This window comes from Peromyscus eremicus, chromosome 5 (genome assembly GCF_949786415.1).
Source record: "Peromyscus eremicus chromosome 5, PerEre_H2_v1, whole genome shotgun sequence".
NCBI classification, from domain to species: domain Eukaryota; kingdom Metazoa; phylum Chordata; class Mammalia; order Rodentia; family Cricetidae; genus Peromyscus; species Peromyscus eremicus.
Window position 1 is genome coordinate 72,032,466 of NC_081420.1, and position 20,535 is coordinate 72,053,000.

Below are 20,535 nucleotides of genomic sequence, written 5' to 3' on the forward strand. Positions count from 1 at the left end.
TAAAACACACTTATAGTCCCAGCAGAGGCAGGTGGATCTCTGTGAGTTAGAGGCCAGCCTGGTCTACAGAGTGAGTGCTGGAACAGACAGGGCTATGCAGAGAGACCCTGTCTCAAAAAACAAGCTAACAACAACCAAAAGCCTGCTAGAATTCTAACTGTAACTAAATGGAATCTAATGGAGCAGTTTGTAGCTAACTCTTAGTTTAGTTCCCCTTCAAACATTAAAATAAAGCTCACTTCTAAGTCTCATTTTCCAGCTGTTGTTAGCATACAGAAATAAAGCCTAATAAGGCCTGAGGAGACAGGAACTAGAAGCCTTTTTGGCTGAGGAAGCTCATTCAGCTAGAGGCCGATTGGCTAAAGCCTTTTCCGGCTGAGGAGTTGTAGAGGTAAGAGGTAGCAGTGGTTTGTTCCTTTGTCTCTCTGATCTTTTACCATTTACACCAGTATCTGGCTCTGGGTTTTTTTTATTATAAGACCATTTAGCAATTCGTGTTACATGCCACCATCCAGGCTCCTCACTTCTCTTCTCTGTGTGGCAGTGACCTCTTCACCCCCACTTACCAGAAACCACTCCAATTCAGACTCCCCATAATCCAGGGCCAGGGAAAGAAGCCACCTAAAGGCCCCTCCATACCTGTGTCTGAGGACCTGCATCTCCCCTGGTGACTGATGCTAGGATCACCTCCCAGAAAGACCCATACCACTAACCTATGGGAATGAAGACACTGGGATCTTAACTGAATAACTAATTTCAATTTAATATGTGGAGTGGGTCACATAGCCATTTCCTGACCAAAAATATCCCACAGATTTCCAGCCTTTACCAATAAGGGTGTTTTGTTTTGTTTTGTTTACACCATGCCAACTTTCTTTTATTTGGTAAGCTTAAACAGATCCATTTAAAAGATATTCAAATTAATTAAAAGTGTTTCTATTTAAAAAAAAAAGTCTATGGCCATACCACCCTGAACACGCCCGATCTCGTCTGCTCTCGGAAGCTAAGCAGGGTCGGGCCTGGTTAGTAATTGGATGGGAGACCGCCTGGAAATACCGGGTGCTGTAGGCTTAGAAAAATTAATAAAAATTTAAAAAAAAAAAAAAAAAAAGGAAGTCTACCACACAGCTACTTTGCATTCTTAAGTTTGAAACTGTTACTAGCTAGTTCTAGTGGGCATTTGGGGTGCATCCCTTATAGTTTTCACTGTGTATAGATGCATTCTATCTGAGAAGTGATTTATTCCTCTCTTCTTCTTCCTTCCTTCTAGTTCCTCTGTTGACTTACACACTAGGTAGGTCTGCAGTGCTACCCTGAATGTAAACACTCATGGTTACAAAGTATGACAGCTGTTTTTCCTTATAGATAGATGCTCTTCATCAAATTCAGCAAGTTTCACTATAGTGCCAGTTTTCTGACTTACATTGTCAAATACTTTGCATCTACTGAGATGATCATATGAACTCTCTCGTTTTGTTCATAATTCATTTTTGACAATAAACTTTCATTTCTAGAATAACTCAAACTAACTTGTGGCATGTTCCCCTTTTCACAGTATATTGCCCTTTTCACTTCATTCCTAGATCTGATTTGCTAATATTCTTAAATTCATTTAAACATGACAGTTGTTAATACAAACTCCTTTTCTTACATTTGTATCTGGAAGGCCTACAATGGCCTCACAAAATGGAGATCAGAAAAGTTCTCTCTACCTGTTTTTTGAGTTTGTAAAAAAAATTAGTTTATAGAATCTTTTCTTTCTTAAATATGTGACATGTTTAATATATAAGATATATATATATAGGTATATAGATATATGCCTTAAATACAGCAATGTACCAAATGGATTTAGAGCCTTGTATTTGCAAAGGTTTATGATTTCACATGAAATTGCTTTAACACATGGCACTGTGAAGATTCCTTAATTTCTCCTTGTGTCCGTTTCAGTAATTTGTCCCTCTTAAGGAACGTGACCATTTCATTTGCCAAGTTCATTGACATAAATTAATTCATGAAATTCTCTTTTTTATTATCTATATAGGCTCTGAACAATGACCTCTATTTTATTCATAAAATTAGTACTCTATCCCTCTTAGTTAATATACAAAATAACTTCAAAGTTCAAATCCTATTAAGAGACTAAGAGTTCTCTTTAGTCTATGGTCAATTAAGAGCCAGCTAGGAAAGACATACCATTTTCCTGTCAATGCTTGCCTAACACTTCGGCACAGCGTGGGGCATGCACTTTCTAAGCCCTGTTTGGAGGAATCATTGCGCTCTCCAAATGGGCACACATATTATAGGCCATTAAATAACTGTCTACCTTCTTCTCAAAATATTGGTTAATCGAAACATATCATGTGAATAATCTGCTTAAAAGTCAAAATTAGAAATGATGACTACAGAGGCCAAAGACTGTCAAGAGTGACAGCGGCAATCAAAGGCCAAACAGAAACAAATGATTCTTAGGTTCTCCCTGAGCTGGGGAGAATCTGTACTCCTACATGCCTAGAGCAGACACATTTCTGTTAGCCACCAACTATGGTTCTGTTAATATCACCACCTAGAGACAGTTTGAGTCATATATTATCCTAAGGAAGACTCTCACGAAACTTATAACCTAATTGTGCCTATCAGTCTTGGTCTTAATCACCTGACCTCCTGGCTAAGGCATCAATGGGACTCTAGAAAGCAAAGACCTGTGAGAGTCACAAATGGTAGCAGCTACCACAGTCACAGTTCTGAGCTACTTGGGCATCTAAGAACCACAACCTTGTATGAGGCTATCCCTGAGCGCTTTTTTAAACAGCTTCCTTTAAAAGTCAACCAGAAAAGCTAGGGTTTTCTATTAATTCTCAGTGGTAAGAGAAATCTGTTCACTACTTCCATCCATCCATCAATATATTCATACCTGCTTTTTATTGTCTCTTGGCAAACAGAGCTGCTGAAAGACTGAGTCTAAGCTAAACTTTGCCTCTGAGAAGAGCTGCACCCTCCTAGATGCAATCACAGTCAAAGACATCAACTTCTCAAAAGCTCTTAATCCTTAAACATGCTCTCCACTGCTCTCCTTTGAGATGCCTATCAACCCTGATTACATTTTCTCTATTTGGGAATGGGTCTCACTCTGCCAGAGCCTCTTTGTCAGTGGCTGTGCGCCTTCTCCTTCACATTCGCTGTCTTCAAGAAACCCCACTTCTTTTTCAGAACTGCAACTGGACACTGCAATTAGTTTGCATTGTGTTTGCATCATCTTATCCAATGGCGGCCACTGTGAGTCAGACTGAAAGACCAGACTGACTCAAAGGACAGAATCAGAAGAGCTGCTGGCTGGAGGGAAATGGGGACGGATTTACAGGGGACATTATCGCACTAATGAACACTTCATTATCGAAGATTTATGTTGTAATGATTTCTGTCACTCACAATGTGAACTCAATGTGTACGCAGGGACAGAACTGTGTGTGCATGTGCATGCATGTGTAATGTGTGCATGTGGGTGTGCATATATATTCTTCCACTATAACTTTTTCTGTTCTTGCTAAAAAATTAGTAAAAACAACTGCTTACAATTTATTTTTAAGTACAGCCTTGTGCAAATGAAACCAAATAAATTACTTTATAATAAAGAAAAAACCTAACAGTTGTAGCTGCACTGAGCCAAAAAGCAGAATTCCACCACTTTAAAATGTTTCATTTAATTAAGGGACAGCAGATAGTTTTCAAGAGTACATTAGCTATCACTTACACCTGTTGAACTTTAAAATGTGTTTTGTTTTGCTGCCTTGAGCCCCTGGGTTCAACTTATGCACATGCCTCAGCTTCCAAGCTAGCTGCAGCTAGAGATGTGCACCAAGCCTGGCTCTCCTGACAGTTTCCTGTGTCTAAAAAGATATCACTTCAGGAGAGCAGCAACATGGACATAATGCTTGACTGCCAAAGAAGAGGCTACAATACAATTTCAATCTTGCAGATTAATTAAGTTCATGGCAGCTTGAATCTTCCTGGAAGGGTCTGTGAATATGATCTAGAGTTATGCTGTTCTCAAACTGGGATGATCATTGGAATACCACAAACCCATTCAATAGTTAAAGGTTTGGGTGAATTCCAGGGTTTTCTATTCATTACATTAATGATTATAGGCTAGAAATCTGTAGTTCAAAAAGTTACTCAAATGATCACCCCAACGCACCTGACTGAAAATCCTCCAAGGCAGAAGTGGCCACTAGAACATCTCTAACTGAAGGTCATCCTACCTCTGCCAAAAAAACAAATTTAATTTCTGGAAACTTCTATTAGAATGGGCCCATCTACCTAGGATCACCTAGTTCTACCTTCACAGACACAGAAATGAAGTGAATCATACGTAGTTCTACATTACAGACTTTGAAATTCCCTTTGGCCTATAATATTTAGGTTTCTTGTCCTCCATATACAATATGGGTATGGTCCATCCATAAAACCTATGGACAAAAACATATGCCTATATTATGAAATTATTTTTTAAAAAAATATATAGTGCAAATATGAAATTTTTAAAATAAAAAAAGCAAAAACAAATTTCTAATCATGTTCCACTCTATTTCCGCTACATTAAAGTTGTGGCCCATGCTCCACAGTGGAAATAACCCTGTAAGAAACTGCTGGCACTGGGAGAGAGACTATTCTAGGAAATGATGGGCCTCTGAGAAGTCTCCAGTACCTTAAGGGTTTCTGCCTTTGTTTCCCTCCTGGGTTTCTCTCACTTTGAGGATTAAAGAACAAAGTGGAACGTCAAGGAAGAAATCCAGGACAGGAGCTCCGCCCATAACTTCAGCAATGCTCACCACAACTTGCAAACGTACACCTGGAGACCATTCTAGGATTTTTATTTTCCTGTCTCTATTTTTCTGTTTTCAAACCTGTTGAGAAGCATGAATGAATGGATGAATGAAGTAAAAAGCAATGTCCTAAAAGCTTTTTAATAAAGATCCATTTAAAAATGGGTGCCCCAAGCATTCCCTTCCCTCACCTCACATACCAATCCCTATTATTTCCAGAAGCCAATATTCAGAGCCCAGAAAGCAGGCCTCACGGATCAAGCTCACACAGACTATCTTCAATACAGAACCCTGATATACTAGGAGATACTGGTATATCCACACACTTTACCCAAAGATACTTTTTAAAGTGCCTATAAGTCCAAGATCATACAAGTTCAATGATATCCAGAAGAAACTTCCAAATGTACTAAACCCATCTGATATCGAATAATCAACATGTTATTAAGAATTTAAGTCCTCATAAGCTATGTTAGTAATAAATGCAGTGAAAAGGCGGCCAGGAAATCAAGACACTGTGTGCTCATTAGGTTGTAAGAAGGACAGAGAATGCCTGGCACGACCCACAGCTGCACCAGATGTCCATCCAGGGCTGAGATAAGCAACAGGGCAAAAGGCAGTGAGTGACCAGGCCAGAATCCAAACATACCCCACAGCAAACAGAAGGCCGGGGAGCAGCCAGACACTTGAAAGTAAATAAAAGTCTTTAACTTAGCCTTCTTTACAGTAAGGGACGATAGTTTGCTCTGGTCTGTCTAACTATGTTCCCATAAATAGATAAATATTCAGAAATACTGAGTTTAAGTTTTAAATCCATTCTTTTAATCCTAACTTAAGAGAACGGAATTTTTTATATTAACTAGAAAACAAACAAAATTCTATCGTGTGAAGTGTTCAAAGCTACAGTACAGTGCATCCATTTCTCTCTCAGATTTGTAAAAAATTTACAGTGTGTGTGTGTGTGTGTGAGAGAGAGAGAGAGAGAGAGAGAGAGGGAGGGAGGAATGGAGGGGTGTGCATGCCATGGTACACATGTGGAGGTAAGAAAACAACCCTGGAGAATCAGTTTTCTCCTTCCACCATGGGCTACAGGCTTTGAGTTCAGGCTGCCAGGCTTACATGGCAAGTGCCTTTACCCCAGAGCCATCTTTCAGGCCTACTTTCAGACTACTTTAATAGCACAGAATGCTGTCTTCCATTATTTCATTATGAAATAAACTATTTTATATAGTACTCAGTTTGATGAGACTATGGTTTGTCGTTTGACTGCTTCAAACTGTAAAATTATTTTCATAAAAATAATCCAAAATGGAGCTCTTGTGTCTCCATGGCCAACTTGACTGGATTTAGAATCACCATGGAAACACACCCCTGGGTATGTTCATGAGGATGTTCCCAGAAAACTTAATTGAGGAAGGACTGACTACAGGTATAACCACTCCATGAGCTGGAGTCCTAGAGAGGAGAACTGAGAGACCAGCTGAGCACCAGCAGTCATCAGCCCGAGCTCCTGTCTGCAGATACAGCGTGGCCAGCACCTTCTCTCTTCGGCACAATGCTGCTCCTCCCACGACAGACGGACTAGATCCTGGTGAACTCTAAGCCAAAATAAACCTGTCCTTCCCGAGGCTACTTCATGTCAGGTGTTTCACTGCAGAAACTAGAAAAGTGACTTACACAAAGTCTTTCTCCTCCAGAGACTACACAGAAGGCTATTTTCTAATAGTTCACACATTTAACTCCTTCAGGTCAATTAAAAGCAGATAACTACTGGGACAGTCTTTAACTACAGTAACCTTTCATTTTTAGTAGTCTAATCACATCAACCAGAAAGAAAAACAAGGGCCTACCATATGGTCCTTCTGTAACAGAAAATAGCTGCATTCAGGAACAGCATCTGTGCATCTATCAAGCGCTGCCCATCCTTAAATCAGCTAGCATACTGTTAATATAACAAGACGACAAAGCTCTCCACACCGCAAAGAACAAAAGAGAGAGAGGGCATTACCTTTGTTGTAGATTACCTGACCCATAGCTGCTCAGATTAAAACCGTGAAATCAAAGCACAACAGACTTCAAAATGTGTCAAGAGAAATGAACGCTAAGGAATACTAATAATTTATGGGGAAATTCTCTTTGTTGATGGCTCTTCTCTAGTGAAAGATCTTGCTCAACGCACTCAAATCTAGACTCACACAGGATGCCCCAAGTGACAGGCGCTTCTGCTACTGAAATGCTCTCAATCCTGGCAGGCTTGACCTCCACTCCCAATTCTACACAGAGATTCTAGCAGAATGGTATTCTGGCTTTGGATCTATTTATATGGAGGAAGACTTAAAATTAAGTAACGGTGTTGTCTTATACCATAACTAGGTAGAATCAATCCCAGGACTTCCCAGAACAAAGCATGTGCCTCTGAAAGGCTGTTCATGTACTGCTTTGAGTATGGTTTTGCTAGAAATCAGAATTTCACAAGACTGGTAACATGTAACTTATTTTAAAAATCAGTAAATAGCAGTTTGGAACTTAAAAGGATTAAAAACTTATCATCTCTATACTCTCATCAAAATTAACACCTGTTAAATTTGCATGGTTGTTACATTAAAAACAAAAATGGACAATAAGTGTCGGTCATATACTAGAAAATCATTTCACTAAGGAAACAATGTAAATATAGGCATATTACTTTTTTTTTTAAGTGCTGGGGTTCAGACCCAGAGCCACATGCATGCTAGGTAAAGCACTCTAGCCCCTGGTATATTACCTTCTCGTATGCTTTTACCACCCATCCCTCTAACTACCCTTCTACTAGTCTGTCACCAAACCCAGTGGTGCAAATTATTTCCTTCATTTGTACTACATATTGTCCTGGTTACTGTAACTTGGTAACCAACTTCCCTAAGGTAAGAAAGATACAAAGAAAAAAAAAAAAAACATGACTCAAACATCTCAGCAGCAATCTTGATGGAAATGGAAGGGAATTTAAGGAGTGAGGAGGCCTCCTGAAGGCCAAGCACCTCCTACTCCACGGTTCACACACTGTATTTCCATATAACATGCCTAAGAACACACTCCACCACACTGTGGGATTTCCCTTGTCTTCAGTCATCTCAGAAATATACTATAACACAAACAGCACATGAACACATCAGCCAAACTCTGCACTCGGAACCTTTACATTCTATATGTCTCCAAAAAAAAAAAAAAAAGAGTCAAATCATCTAGCTAGGCACGTCCACCGGACACGGGTGACGCGGAGATAACCCTAGGAAAAGGGCCGTGGGCAGCAGGTGGAGGGCAGGTGTCCACTCACCTGGGTCGGTGGCAGGGCTTCGTCCAGAGAACGGCCTGTCCACACAAAAGGGAGACCAGAGCAAGCCAGAGCAAGCTGTGAGATGAGGAATAGCACTGCAGGGCGGGGAAGGCGAACAGGAGGCTCGAGGCTGCCGAAGAGCCAAAGTCTGGGAAAGCCAGTAGCAAATGAGAGAAAGAGTAACAGGAAGTGAGGGCAGGAAGGCGAAAGGGGAAAAGCCCTGAAGGTCACTGGAAGAACTCTGTCCTTTAGTTTTTAAGGAAATGAAAGGCCATTAAAGGAATCTGAGTGAAAAAAAAAAAAAGACTTGATTTGATTTGTAAATGCTCTGCTCTGCTTACAGCAGGGAGAGAAACACCAGCTTAGCAAGCCAAGACCCCAATCAAGCAAATATACATGTCATGTATGCACTAAAAGAGAGACAGCAATCACTCCAGAGCCTGCCGAGATGAGGCATGTGAAGAGCATGCCCAGAAGGAGCAATGGAGAAGGTGAGCAGCAGGAGGCAGGGAAGCTCCAGTCAGGCTCTGGAGTTGCCTGCTTACTCTCCAAGTGCAGATGGATTCTGAGTACTCAGGCCAGTAGGCTGTGGGCATCTGAATTCAAGAGATAAAGGGAAGCCTGACGTGGGGGCAGGTACCTGTCATCCCAGACTGGGGAGGCAGGAAGATGGTACACTCAAGACCACCCTGGCTCTATAGTGAGACCTTGTCCCAAAAACAAAAACAACAGAGAAAAGCAGACTTCCTGGCATATGCCTGTAATCCCCAAGTTGGGAGGTGGAATCAGGAAGATCACAAATTCAAGGACATCCAGTTTGAGACTACCCTGTGGTCAAAACCATGAAATGTAGGAGGAAATGCAGCGGGTCAAACTGAGTCCTCAGATGTACATAGGTAAGAAAGTTGAAGAAACTGTAAGGACGATGAAGGAAGGAACCGTGAGGTGGAGTAACCGAGATAACCATCAGTGTACTAGAATCTCAGTGACCAGTCAATGAAATGTAAAGCCCTGCCAGTGTGTTCATTCATCTATTCAACAAACACTGGGCCTTTATTACGTGTCTGACACTGTGGAAATAAACATGATCTGTGCTCTTATGCCGGCTGCAGTCCAAAGAAGACAGAGATGGCCAGAGCTGTAAGCCCTTGTTCCCAATAAAGTACAGTGTGTTTTGGACTAACGCACTAGGGGCAAACTAATCAGTCTTGGAGACTCGGGGCAGACCTCCCTAGGACTCCTGGAAAAGAAAAGCCTGGAGGGCTAAGTGAAAATCAGATAAAGGCAGCCGTGGGGACGCCAGAGGAGAGTGGCTGAGGTGAAAGAGACACCTGTGAGGAGGTGAAGGTAAACAGGCCTTGTCTGCCCCACAATCCCGCAAGTTCAATTACAGGAGTACAGAAAGAGCCAAGAAAGGAGAAAGGTGACCCTGACTACTGAAGTCACTTAAGACTAAGCTCTAGAAGAAGACAGAGACCAGCTGGGCTACTGGGAAGCTCCTGGAGAAACCTGTTTCTGTGGTTCAGAGAGGAAGTGACCTCAACTCAGGTAGCGGCAGCAGCAATGTGGAGTGGAGACTGGACAGAACTTAGATACCAGACAGGAAGCTGGTCAAGACGAACCACCTAGTTTTTAACAGAGACAGTCCAAAGGCGGTGGCACTGCCCACTGAGAGCAGACAGACAGACAGACAGACAGAAAGGCTGGTGGCAGGGCTAAGTCTGTCAAGTGTGCATTGCTTGTGGGGTATTCGGAACCACTGCTCAGAACTAAACGAAGTGGTTATGTAGGTCTAGGAGACAACCACAAAATCTGGGATAGAGTTGTAGACTGAGAATCACTTATAGTATCAAGTCCCAGGAAACCATAAAATAAAGCCTGGGAATGAAAACAGAGGATAAGAGACTGTCTCTGGCTTAATCCAATATGAAACGGGCAGACAGCAAAAGAATCTTATAGAAAAAGAAGGAGGGGGAGGAGGAGGACAGAAAGAGGCTGAGATGGAGGAAGGGAGTTTGGGACAAAAAGAAAATGAGCACTATTATAAAAGACAACCAAAACAAGACTTCACACAACTTCCTACTCAGAAAAATCACCCTATTGTAGTGTTTACACTATTCCATTATCAACGAGCAAAGAGTTTTCATCAGCCACAAATACATCTCGGTTACAGGATAATCTCAGGCTAAGTTAAAAAAAAAAAAAAACAGGCAAGACACAGAGTGAACTAATGAAATTAACAATAACAAGTAAGTTTTTAATAATGAAGTTGCTAAAATTTTCATTACTAGGGGCTTCAGAGTAAAGGTGAAATTAGTGTTTAAAATGAAGGAAAGGGGAAATCAATGCAACTGTTCAGTTTTCTAGTTAAAAAATAGCAAGCTAAACCTTGAATACTAAAACTAAGTAATATGTAAGGGAAATGATCTTATCACAGAATATTTAAAGGAGTCCATGTAATACTAAATAGCAAGCCCAAGTTTTACACATGCGCGCGCACACACACACACACACACACACACACACACACACGCGCACGCGCGCGCGCGCGCACACACACACACCCCACAGCTCAGGGTGACTAAAATCATTACTAAAAACCGCATCTTTAAAGCCCACCTGGTGGCTCTAGCCTTTCATCCCACCACTTGGAAGGCTGACAGAGGATGACTGCTTTGAGTTGGAGGCCAGCCTGGGCTACACAGCAGGGCCCTACAGGAAGGGGGTGGGGGAGGGAAGGGAAGGAGAAAGACATTTTAGAGGCACAGAGTAAGTCCATGTAAGACAGTAAGAACACAATTACTACTATTCTTACTGTGTCCAAGACACTTTCTGAATTATCCTAATTCTTTAAGTCATGAGATCAATTGGTAATCTGCTTTTTCAGTCTTCCAATATAGTCTTGAGGAAGGGTGCCTAAATTAATATACTTATCAACACAAGTGGAGTCTATCATTTAATAGGAACGTGAAATTTCTGTTGTAAGCAAAGCAACTGACCTTATCCATAGAACATGGAATGAGCTACTTCAACAAGGCATGAGAGAAATTCCAATTAAATTACCAAATTGTTTTTTTCTGTCTCACAAAGTTATGCATTTTGGTCAACTAGCAAACAGCATTACAACCAAGACACATGTGTTTGTTTCCTGGTTAGTTAAAGATATACATCAATTTACTGTTCAGACGCATTCAGGAATACAGCTACTGTTTCTCCTTTTTGTTCCTTCTTCTTCTTAATTGAAGAATGACAGTATTACAGAATAGAGTACGTCCAATAAAACTAAAAACAAACATTGAGTGTGCTGTTCAAGGACAAAAACTTATCAAACCAAACTATAGCAACTCCCTTTCTAGTATTCAGAAATATCCACAAGCTGTAGGCAGCACTTGAGAGAAACCCACATCCCAGCTAACTGCAGGCAATAATCACAGTGCCCCTCACTTCCCACCTGCCAATCTGAAAACGCTTCCTGAAGCACAAAGAATCTAAGACTATTCTTTAAAAAGCCAAAACATATTAATTTAATACCAAATTCAAGTACTTTAAATGAGCAAAATACAGACAATATTGTTTCTTCATTCCCAACTAGAAACAATATAGCCACACAAGCAAAAAAAAAAAAAAATGCCAAGATGAAAACAAATTTCGAAGCTCTTAAATATATATATATATCCATACATATGGATATATATATAGGTACACACATCTATGCATATACATATATACGTGTGTATATATACATACACATACATACTGCCACTGTCAATAAAAGCCAGTATGCAACTAACTGAAAGTACACAATGCTTTCTAGACAAGCACAAGGTGTGTCTAAATTCTTGGTTTGAGAGCAACTCTTAAAGAATAACAACAACACACACATATATGGACATTATCAAATAAACCTTAGTTCTAGCAAACACAATGCAAGCAGTATGCTAATTAAAGTGTTCCCAAGACAATGACAAATAAGGCTTCCGAACTACAGCATATATCATTACGTAACTACAATACCCATTAAGCAATCACCAGGCTGTAGGGAGGTCTTCCAAAAGGCGTCATTATGGTTTACTGGATCAGAGGATTGTGGTGTCAGGCTTAATCATGTTTTACCTGCAAGCAGGTGTTTACCGATACCCCAAAGTAGAATACCTATTCTAGATGTGAACCTGAGGCTCCGACCAATAAACTGTGTGGTAACACACAGAATGTCCCCTCTGCACAAACTTTCTATTCCCACACAAAGTAAACTGTCTGAAGCATGTTTTCTGCATGCTTTATGGACCCAGATTTAACTGACTAAATGCCCAAATTCACATGCTTAGAACTAGTCATGTTCCAGAGACCAAGAAGTGAAAATTTACAACCGAGGCAAAGGAAACAGTGAGCTGGTGAGGACTCACTGGAGATGTTAAGATTGTCATCGCTGACATCTTAATAAAGACACAGGCACCTCGAAGATAAAGTTTAAAGAATAACAACGTTCAGGGCCCTTACCAATCAAATTAGAGAAACTACACAAAACAAAGCACAATAGCTCCAATATAGAAATAAACTCCACATACACCAACTCACACACAAGGAGAATAAAAAGGCAGGAGAAGACAACAGGGCATGTGGATGCCATAAATGGATACATTTTCTACATATTCTGTTTGTCTGTTAGTTAATAAAAAATAAAAAAATAAAAAGAACAATTAAGAAACCTGGAGTACATTCTTCCAGCTCACCGTTCTCTGAACTGTAGTGCAAGCCACCTGACACCCAGAGCAGCCCCCAGAACTGGGGAGCAGTCGAAGGGCCCAGAGAACATAAATAAAAGAACAGCAAAGCCGGGAGGTTTTTAGGAGGTTAGAATTTCAACACTCCAGGCGCTTTCCAAGACTGAGCCTAAACTGTCGGTGGGAAGGCTTCCCTCGATTCCCACCCAAAGCTGCTCTGGGCACCACTAGCTCGGATCCCCTCCCATCCGAGTAAAAAACACTGGCTTCCAGGTGCAGCAAAGCACACCATCTGCCCTCTCCACTGGGGATGTAACACACACACACACACACACACACACACACACACACACACACACACGCGAGTTACATAAAGCCACCCCCGAGCAGCTCGATCTCCAAAACACTGAAAGGAAAAATGGATGCTGCACTGTCTGTTCTCAGGCTTCTCAGCCTTCAGGAATGGAAGGATGCCCCTGCCCCGAAGGGTCACCAAGATGTGGCCATGTAAGACATGAGAGGCTCGTTCCTGCCAATTAATCACTAAAGTCGCTAGAAACAAAAGTAGGCCGGGTTTCCCCTCCCTCCTGGTCAACCAGGACGCTGCCACCAAGCCGCCGAACGCCCCCTCGAAGCCCCATCGTGAGGCCCAGAGGTAAACGACCCCACTCACTTAGGATGCCCACAGCCATTAGCCACCGCCCAGCTAGCTGGCTTACCTCACAGGCAGAGGCGGCCCCACAGGCCTTGAGTTTGTCACCATCTCCCTCAGGCAGACCAGTCCAATGTGTGGCCATCATTTCATTTCACACTGTAAAGGGACAAATCCTTTGGAGTCCACATTGGAGAGGTGCCGCCACACACCAAAAGGGGACCAATTCCACAGCAGGTTCTGGGGCGACCGGTGCAGGGTAGGGAGGGACGGGTCACACAACGTGCGAGATAAGGAAGATTTGCAGGAAGCCCCTTCAAATGCCCTCGTGAACAGACTTCGCCCTCTTCATTTCTCCAGACTTAAAGTTATAGGGGCGACAGGTTTCCCTGGCAGGCCGGGTGGAGGCCAAGTGCAGCGAGAAGAGGTCTTCTTCCAAGCGGTGTTACTCCGAGGCCAGAGAAAAATCCTAGTTGGGCTGCTCTGGCGTCAGCTTTCGGAGATCCTTCCTAGAACAGGGAGAAGTTAATGAAGGACGTGAACTTTCCCCAGGCGCCGATCTTTAGCCTTGCCCACAAGTCCAGACCAAGTTCCCCCTCTCCCACAATCCGAAGGATTACTCAGTCCACGAAGGTGAACCCCGCAACGGAAAGAAACAACCCTCGCATGCAACACGTTTTTTAAAAAAAAAAAAAGCCTAAACGCGGGGAAGAGAATGAGAAAGCGAGACCTCAGAACTGCCCTGGGTGTCTGTGTCAAACACGCCCGGCTGCTATGAAGCCTTCAAGAAAAAAAAAAAAAAAATTCCCGGTTCAAGTGCATTTTAATTGCTGCATTTCCTGGGCAGTGCCGAGGCGGTGTGCGCATTCTGCAGCACCCGGATACCTACTCTGAAGTGAAGTTTTTCTCCGCACCGCACCGGGTTAGACTCGCAGACGCCCTCCAACTCCCCAACAAACAAACAAAAAGCCAGCTCCGACCCGGGCGGGCGTGGGCTCGGCGGCGTCTGCGGCGGCCGCCCGGGCCGCGGGTGACTCCGGCCGCCCGTGGCAGCCTGCCCTGCGCCCCGGCCCGCGCCCCCGAGGAGGCGGCTGTTTTCCTTGGCCCGCGGCGGGGCTGGGTGGGGAGGCGTGCGGCCGCGGCTGGGACGCGGCGCCGCTCCCGCTCCAGCTGCCGGGCATGCTTTGGGAGAGCCGCGGCCCCGGCAACTCTTAGCTCGCCGCTGCAGCCCCCCACCCCCAGCTCCCCAACACCCGACCCCCGACCCCGGCTCGCCCTCCCGGGTGGCCACCTGAAGAAGGCAAAGCGCAAAGCAAACCACCCACCTACCACTATTTCCTCCGCCCCTTCCTGAGGCGGGTCGCCGGCGCGGGCTCCCGGGAAGCGCGGCCCGGGCGCGTGCGGGTGGGTAGCAGGGGCTCCGCTCGGCGGCTCGGCCCGCGGCGGGGCGCGCTAGGCCGCGGCTCGGTTAATATTCATGAGGCGCCGCCCCTCCTCCGCGGCCCGCCGGACCCCGGCGCCCGCCGCCCGCCTTTGTGCCCCGGCCTCGTTCGCTGCGCACACGCGGGCGCGGCCTCCGCGGGCCCGCGCCTCAGCCCCAGGGCGCTGAGAAAGACGGCCACGCAACGGAGGACGCGGGCTAGAGGTCCGCTCCCAGGCACAGCCACGACCTGCCCCGGCCGGCCCCGGGCTCTCGGCGCCGCGGGAGGGCGTGGGGCGGGGAGGCGGCCGCCGGACTCTCCCCTCGCCTGGCCGGGCCGGCCGGGGCCCCCCGGCTCCCGCGATCGCCGAACGCGAAGAGTGTCCGGGCCAGCGGGCGCGCGAGCTGCTTCCCGGGGGCGGACTGCTCGCGCCTTCCTTCTGGATCCACCTCCTCCCACCCCACCTCCTTCCCCTCCCCTCCCGGGGGACGCTCGGGGGCGAGGAGTTTTCGGTCTGCAGTCACCCGGCCCGGGAAGCCAAGCTGGAGGAGGAAGACGGGCCGGGACAGGGGTGGTGCTCGCCAGGCCCCCCGAAACCTGGACACCCGCGAGCCCTCTCGTCCCCGCACCCCGAAGGCGGCCACACAACCCCGGCCGTTTCCCGAGCGCCGCTCCGGGAGTTGGCACAGCCTTGCAGCTGTCTGCGGGACCGAGGGTCCCGGACCGCGGGGACAGGTCTTGGGGGACGGCGGCCCCTTTTCTGCAGCGGGTGGGGCTAGAGGCTACGGGATGTGGGGCTTCTAGATAAGGGAGTGTCCCCGCCCGCCCCACTGCAAGGTAGCTTCCTGCGGTAAGCGGGGACCCGGTGGTGGCGGCTACGTGTCGTTCAGGTTTTTTGTAGTTGCTATTTTTTTTTTTTCTTTAACCTGCGGAGCGGCGGAGCGATTAGGCGCGGCTAGCGGAACCGAGCGGCGGCTGTGCTATCCCCCGCACTCCCGTCCCCGCGGGCCAGCCGCCTGCACCGCGGCCGCTGCTGCACACCCCACTCCCGGGCCTGCGCTCAGACCCCAACGGCTAGCTCCGCCCTGTTGCGCCTCACAACATCTCCCGCTGCAAACCGCCCAATCCGGAGACGCTGCGAGAGAATGCGAGCCAATCAGAGGCTACCGGCTCAGGCCCTCTGCCCCGCCCCTCAACCTCCCCTTCCCACCCCCACCCCTTCTCGGGAGGTGGCTCACGGGCTCTGATCCTTAGAGGAGCATCTAGCTGCGGTGGTGGCGCTTGGCACCTTGTCACCGTCGTCCTCTCCTCCTCTTATGCACACCCCTCCTCCCGGTCTCTGTCCTCCTGCTGATACTGTTGAGGGTTATTTTGATCCTCACTTGGGCAGAGGACTGCCAGCTTTTGTGTCTGATCAACTGTCACCACCATCCTGAGAGAACAGAACAAAAACAAGACACTGCGGGACGTGTGTTACCTTTTTCTTCTTGGCTACAATTATCTTCTGAAGACTCCTCCCCGTTCCACACCCACCGCCTAGGGTCCTGTTTCTTTTCCAGGTTTAAAGCACTCTGGAGCTGGTGGAGAACCTGAACCTTAGTTTATAGTTCCTTACAATGGAAGAATTTACAACCAAACCCTCACACTTAGAGGAGAGAAATTAACTAGATCATTTTCAGTAGCCATGAGATATGCAAGGTCTGAACGGCCCTAACCAAAATAGTTAACCAATAGCCAAGGATGAAAAAAGAAGGGAGGGAGGGAGGAAGGAAGGAAGGAAGGAAGGAAGGAAGGAAGGAAGGAAGGAAGGAAAGAAAGAAAGAAAGAAAGAAAGAAAGAAAGAAAGAAAGAAAGAAAGAAAGAAAGAAAGAAAGAAAGAAAGAAAGAAAGAAAAAGAAAATAGAAAGAGCCTACTACTTGGTAATTTACTCCATAGCAGCCCACTGTTCTATAGCAGATCTAGTTCTATCCTGCTATTGGATAAATCAACAAAAACTGAATAAAAATATTAAGAGAATAAGAGGAGATGGGCAAAAGTTCACATCCTCTGCTTACAGGTGCAGACGTGGCATAACTGAGTGCCTAACAGCTGAAGAGATCCAGAAGTTTTGCAGAAGACCTTTAAAAACGTTGACTTGGGAAAGGGGTTTCCATTTGGTACTAGAGAATGAAAGGTTGGCCATGAAAGGAAATGACATTCATTGTGGAAATACTGGGAAGGAACATACTCTACAGATGTGACATTTCTGTCAAAGGAAGTAATATATGAGAACCAAGATTATATCCGGGGGCCAGAGAGATGGATGGCTCAGCAGTTAAGAGAGTTTGGTTCCTAGCACCCACACCAGCCAGCTCACCTGTAACTCCAGCTAACTCACCTGTAACACAACACCTCTGTCTACTCACTGCACACACACACACACACACACACACACACACATAATTAAAGTGTTTTTAAAATATAATCTATCTTCTTCATTTTTCATGTAACTTGAGGCAAATTCTTGTTTGTATGTAAGTACTAGAGCTAATGAGGAACAACAGCTGTCACCGTCTCCTTCGCTCTGTCTCCTGGTAGGTACTACTCTAAGAGTTATATGTACATCTTCTGAGATTGCTATGTGATGGAGGCAGGAGTCAAGCCCAGAGAGTCTGGTTCCAGAATCTATGCTTTTATACACAGCTGTGTACTACCTCAAACATCCTTTTCAATGATAATAACCATGTTAGCTAACATTAACTTACTATGGGCTAGTTTTTGTGGTCTGTAAGTACCAATTTAATCCTATTCCTGGGACAGATGTGATCATGGTGTCTCGAAAATGTGAGAATGCTTTTCATAACTTTATAAGTTAGTTACATCATGTGTGGCTTGTATGTATCAGCCACAAGCTGAATGGAGGAGACTGTGTGACTAGGATCTGGGAAACATGCTTCTGGTCCCTCCACTAGAATCCACTAGAATCTGTGAGTATAACAGTACTTTTGTTGGGCTGAGAACATCAAGTGAAATCACAGCTATAAAGGGACTTTGAAAATACAAAAACATTACATTGGCTATTAAAATATTAAAGTATACCGAGCAGTGGGGGCTCAAGCCTTTAATCCCAGCACTTGGGAGGCAGAGGCAGGCAGATCTCTGTGAGTTTGAGGCCAGCCTGGTCTACAGAGCTAGTTCCAGGACAAACAGGGCTATGCAGAGAAACCCTGTCTCAAAAAAATAAATAAATAAATAATAAAAAAATTTAAAAAATTAAAGTGCCAAATCGTTGTGTATTAACTACTAAACCATTAAGTTACTGTGAAGCAAGACTTCATCTTGTTTCTCCAACAGAACTTCACACTTTCACTGACACTTACTAGGAACACATTAGCTAGTTAAAAGTTGGGTCTTTTCCTGTCTGAAGACGTGAGAAATAGCAATCTCTGAATAAATGATTCGTCTCCCATTTAGATTCCTTCTGTATAACAAAAGGGCACAGACACCCTTGGCTCATCCGGAAAGTGACAACCAACACCAGTCACTAGTCACCACTCCACAGGCTAATAGAGTAAGGGGTACAGGATACAAGCCCATGGAATTCTCAGCTGCCCATCTTGGTGTTTCACTCATTAACACCTCCACCAGAGGGAGGGCAAGGGAAAGGAAACCCAGCCAAGCTTCAATCATGTGGCTACTTGTTAAAAGCTCTCCTGAGATACTTGGTGAAACAATGTTGGGGTGGGGGATGGGGGTCATTGTAACTGAGAGGGCACAGGGAATGAACTACAGGTTTCAGGGATTTCATGGTTGATACCTGGACACTTGTTTATCCCAAGTCTCTTGGATAAGTGATAACCAACAGTAATTCTAGCTTTGTTTACTTGAGAGACCGATCTTTTCCTCCCCACAGCATGTCTAATGTGTGATTTCCTATCATCTCACTTGAAAGAGTTTCAAAAATCACTATATTAACTAGAAGGCCAACTCAAACTATAATTCTTGCAGTTCGAGCAAGACATTTTTTTAAAAGATGGCAACCATATCCTCAAAATATAAATTTTGGCTTTGTGGACGGCATAATAATACTGTTTGGTGACCTATTATCGGGGAAAAATGTCAAAGCCAGAAATAGAACCACAATGTCCTGGCCTGGTCTGGTCTGAGGTCATTCTGTGACAATCTATGGATGATTTCTACTCTGAATACAGAAGCTGGCAAGTCTGAGAGGCACAAGTGTTTGCCAGAGAATTCCATGAGTGAAATTTGTAATGCAGTACGAAGCACTTGCAAAATTATGTGTCTGAGATATTTGAGCCCAAATGCCATCAGAGGAGCAACTTCCTTTTTAATGAGGAAAACACTGTGTGCTTTATTTCTTACTCATGCAATTTCAAAGGGGATATGATATCTACTAACATTTCTTTGAAAAGACACTTTCATGGTAAATAGCTACAGAAATCTCACCTCACTCACAAGGCATTTAACTGTTGTAACCAAGAGACAGGAGTGATTCTCCAAGGTAAGGAAATCCTAGGGCCCTTCATCACAACCCTTTCAAACAAATACTGTAAATTGTTTGCTAGTTTAATGTTCTGCATTTGCTAAATATATTATTTCTTATTCACGTTACAGCTGATCTAGTTTTTACCATTAATTTCTGAATAGTCTTTAGTTTCTAATATACAGTAACCAGCAAAGAGTTAAATACTAATTTTGAATAATTTCCTTGCTCTCAGTTTATTTTTTCCCCAATTCTGTAATAGAATACTAGCATTCATTTTGAAGCTTTAATTTAGATTCCCATAATACCTGCCACATCTTTGGCCCACAGAATTCAGTACTCAATTACTCAACAAATAAATAATCAAGGTGATATTGTTATGATTGTTATTACTTGTAGTTCTAAGGTTCAAACTCATGGCCTCACGCACACTAGGCAAGTGTTCCACCACTGAGTCTGTATCACTATTATTGATAAATGGTTTTATCTCAAATTCCTTGCTTATCACTAATTATCCAGATCACAGTGCACATGGCTGGAGAGAATAAATTCAAAGATGTATCCATAAAGAGAACGGGGGCCATGTGCCTCAGGCTCCACACACGCCAGGTTTTAGCTCTTTACCTAACTCCATCTCTGATGACCAACTCTTTGAGCTCACCACACCACCCTAAAACCTAGTACCACTTGCATTTGGGTGGTATAAGAATCTCAGCTCACAGTTTATCCAGAATCATAGATCCAACATTTTCTTCTGAATTCAAATGGTGTTTCAGCAGTCAAATTTGTGTTATTCCAATGTAGTGCTACAATGAATCAGCATCATTAAAGAGTTTATTTCTGCATTTTAAGAATGATAGAACTAAATACATTTATGCACAGCTTTTATTTTGTCCTAGGAATCGTGACTTTCATTTAGAAATATTCTATTTAAAAAAAAATATGAGACCAGTTTTTAAAAATGTTTCCACCCACTCACCTAAATCTGAACTGGAACATGCTGTGCAAACACTGTGCACTCTGGGTAGAAACCCACATTACAGTAGAAGTGAAGTGTGTTTTATCATCTTGGAAGAGAGTGCTACATTCCAGCTGGGCGATTCTAACTAGGAGACTGCCAGCAG

General features: G+C 44.3%; 1 protein-coding gene and 1 non-coding gene across 2 annotated transcripts in view; one reads left to right on the forward strand and one right to left on the reverse strand.

The window, feature by feature from the left end:
- Positions 1-14,944, reverse strand: part of Arhgap21 (Rho GTPase activating protein 21) — a 126,909-nt gene extending 111,965 nt beyond the window's left edge. Inside the window, exons 1-2 of the mRNA XM_059263672.1 lie at positions 14,836-14,944; positions 13,574-14,015 (exon numbers count right to left, since the gene is read on the reverse strand). Of these exons, the coding sequence (XP_059119655.1) occupies positions 13,574-13,654 (81 nt within the window). The 5' untranslated portion in view covers positions 13,655-14,015; positions 14,836-14,944. The remainder of the gene's footprint in view (positions 1-13,573; positions 14,016-14,835) is intronic.
- On the forward strand, positions 953-1,071 carry LOC131912104 (5S ribosomal RNA). The gene has a single exon (XR_009379520.1). It is a non-coding gene; the product is annotated as a 5S ribosomal RNA (ribosomal RNA).
- Positions 14,945-20,535: the final 5,591 nt, after the last annotated feature.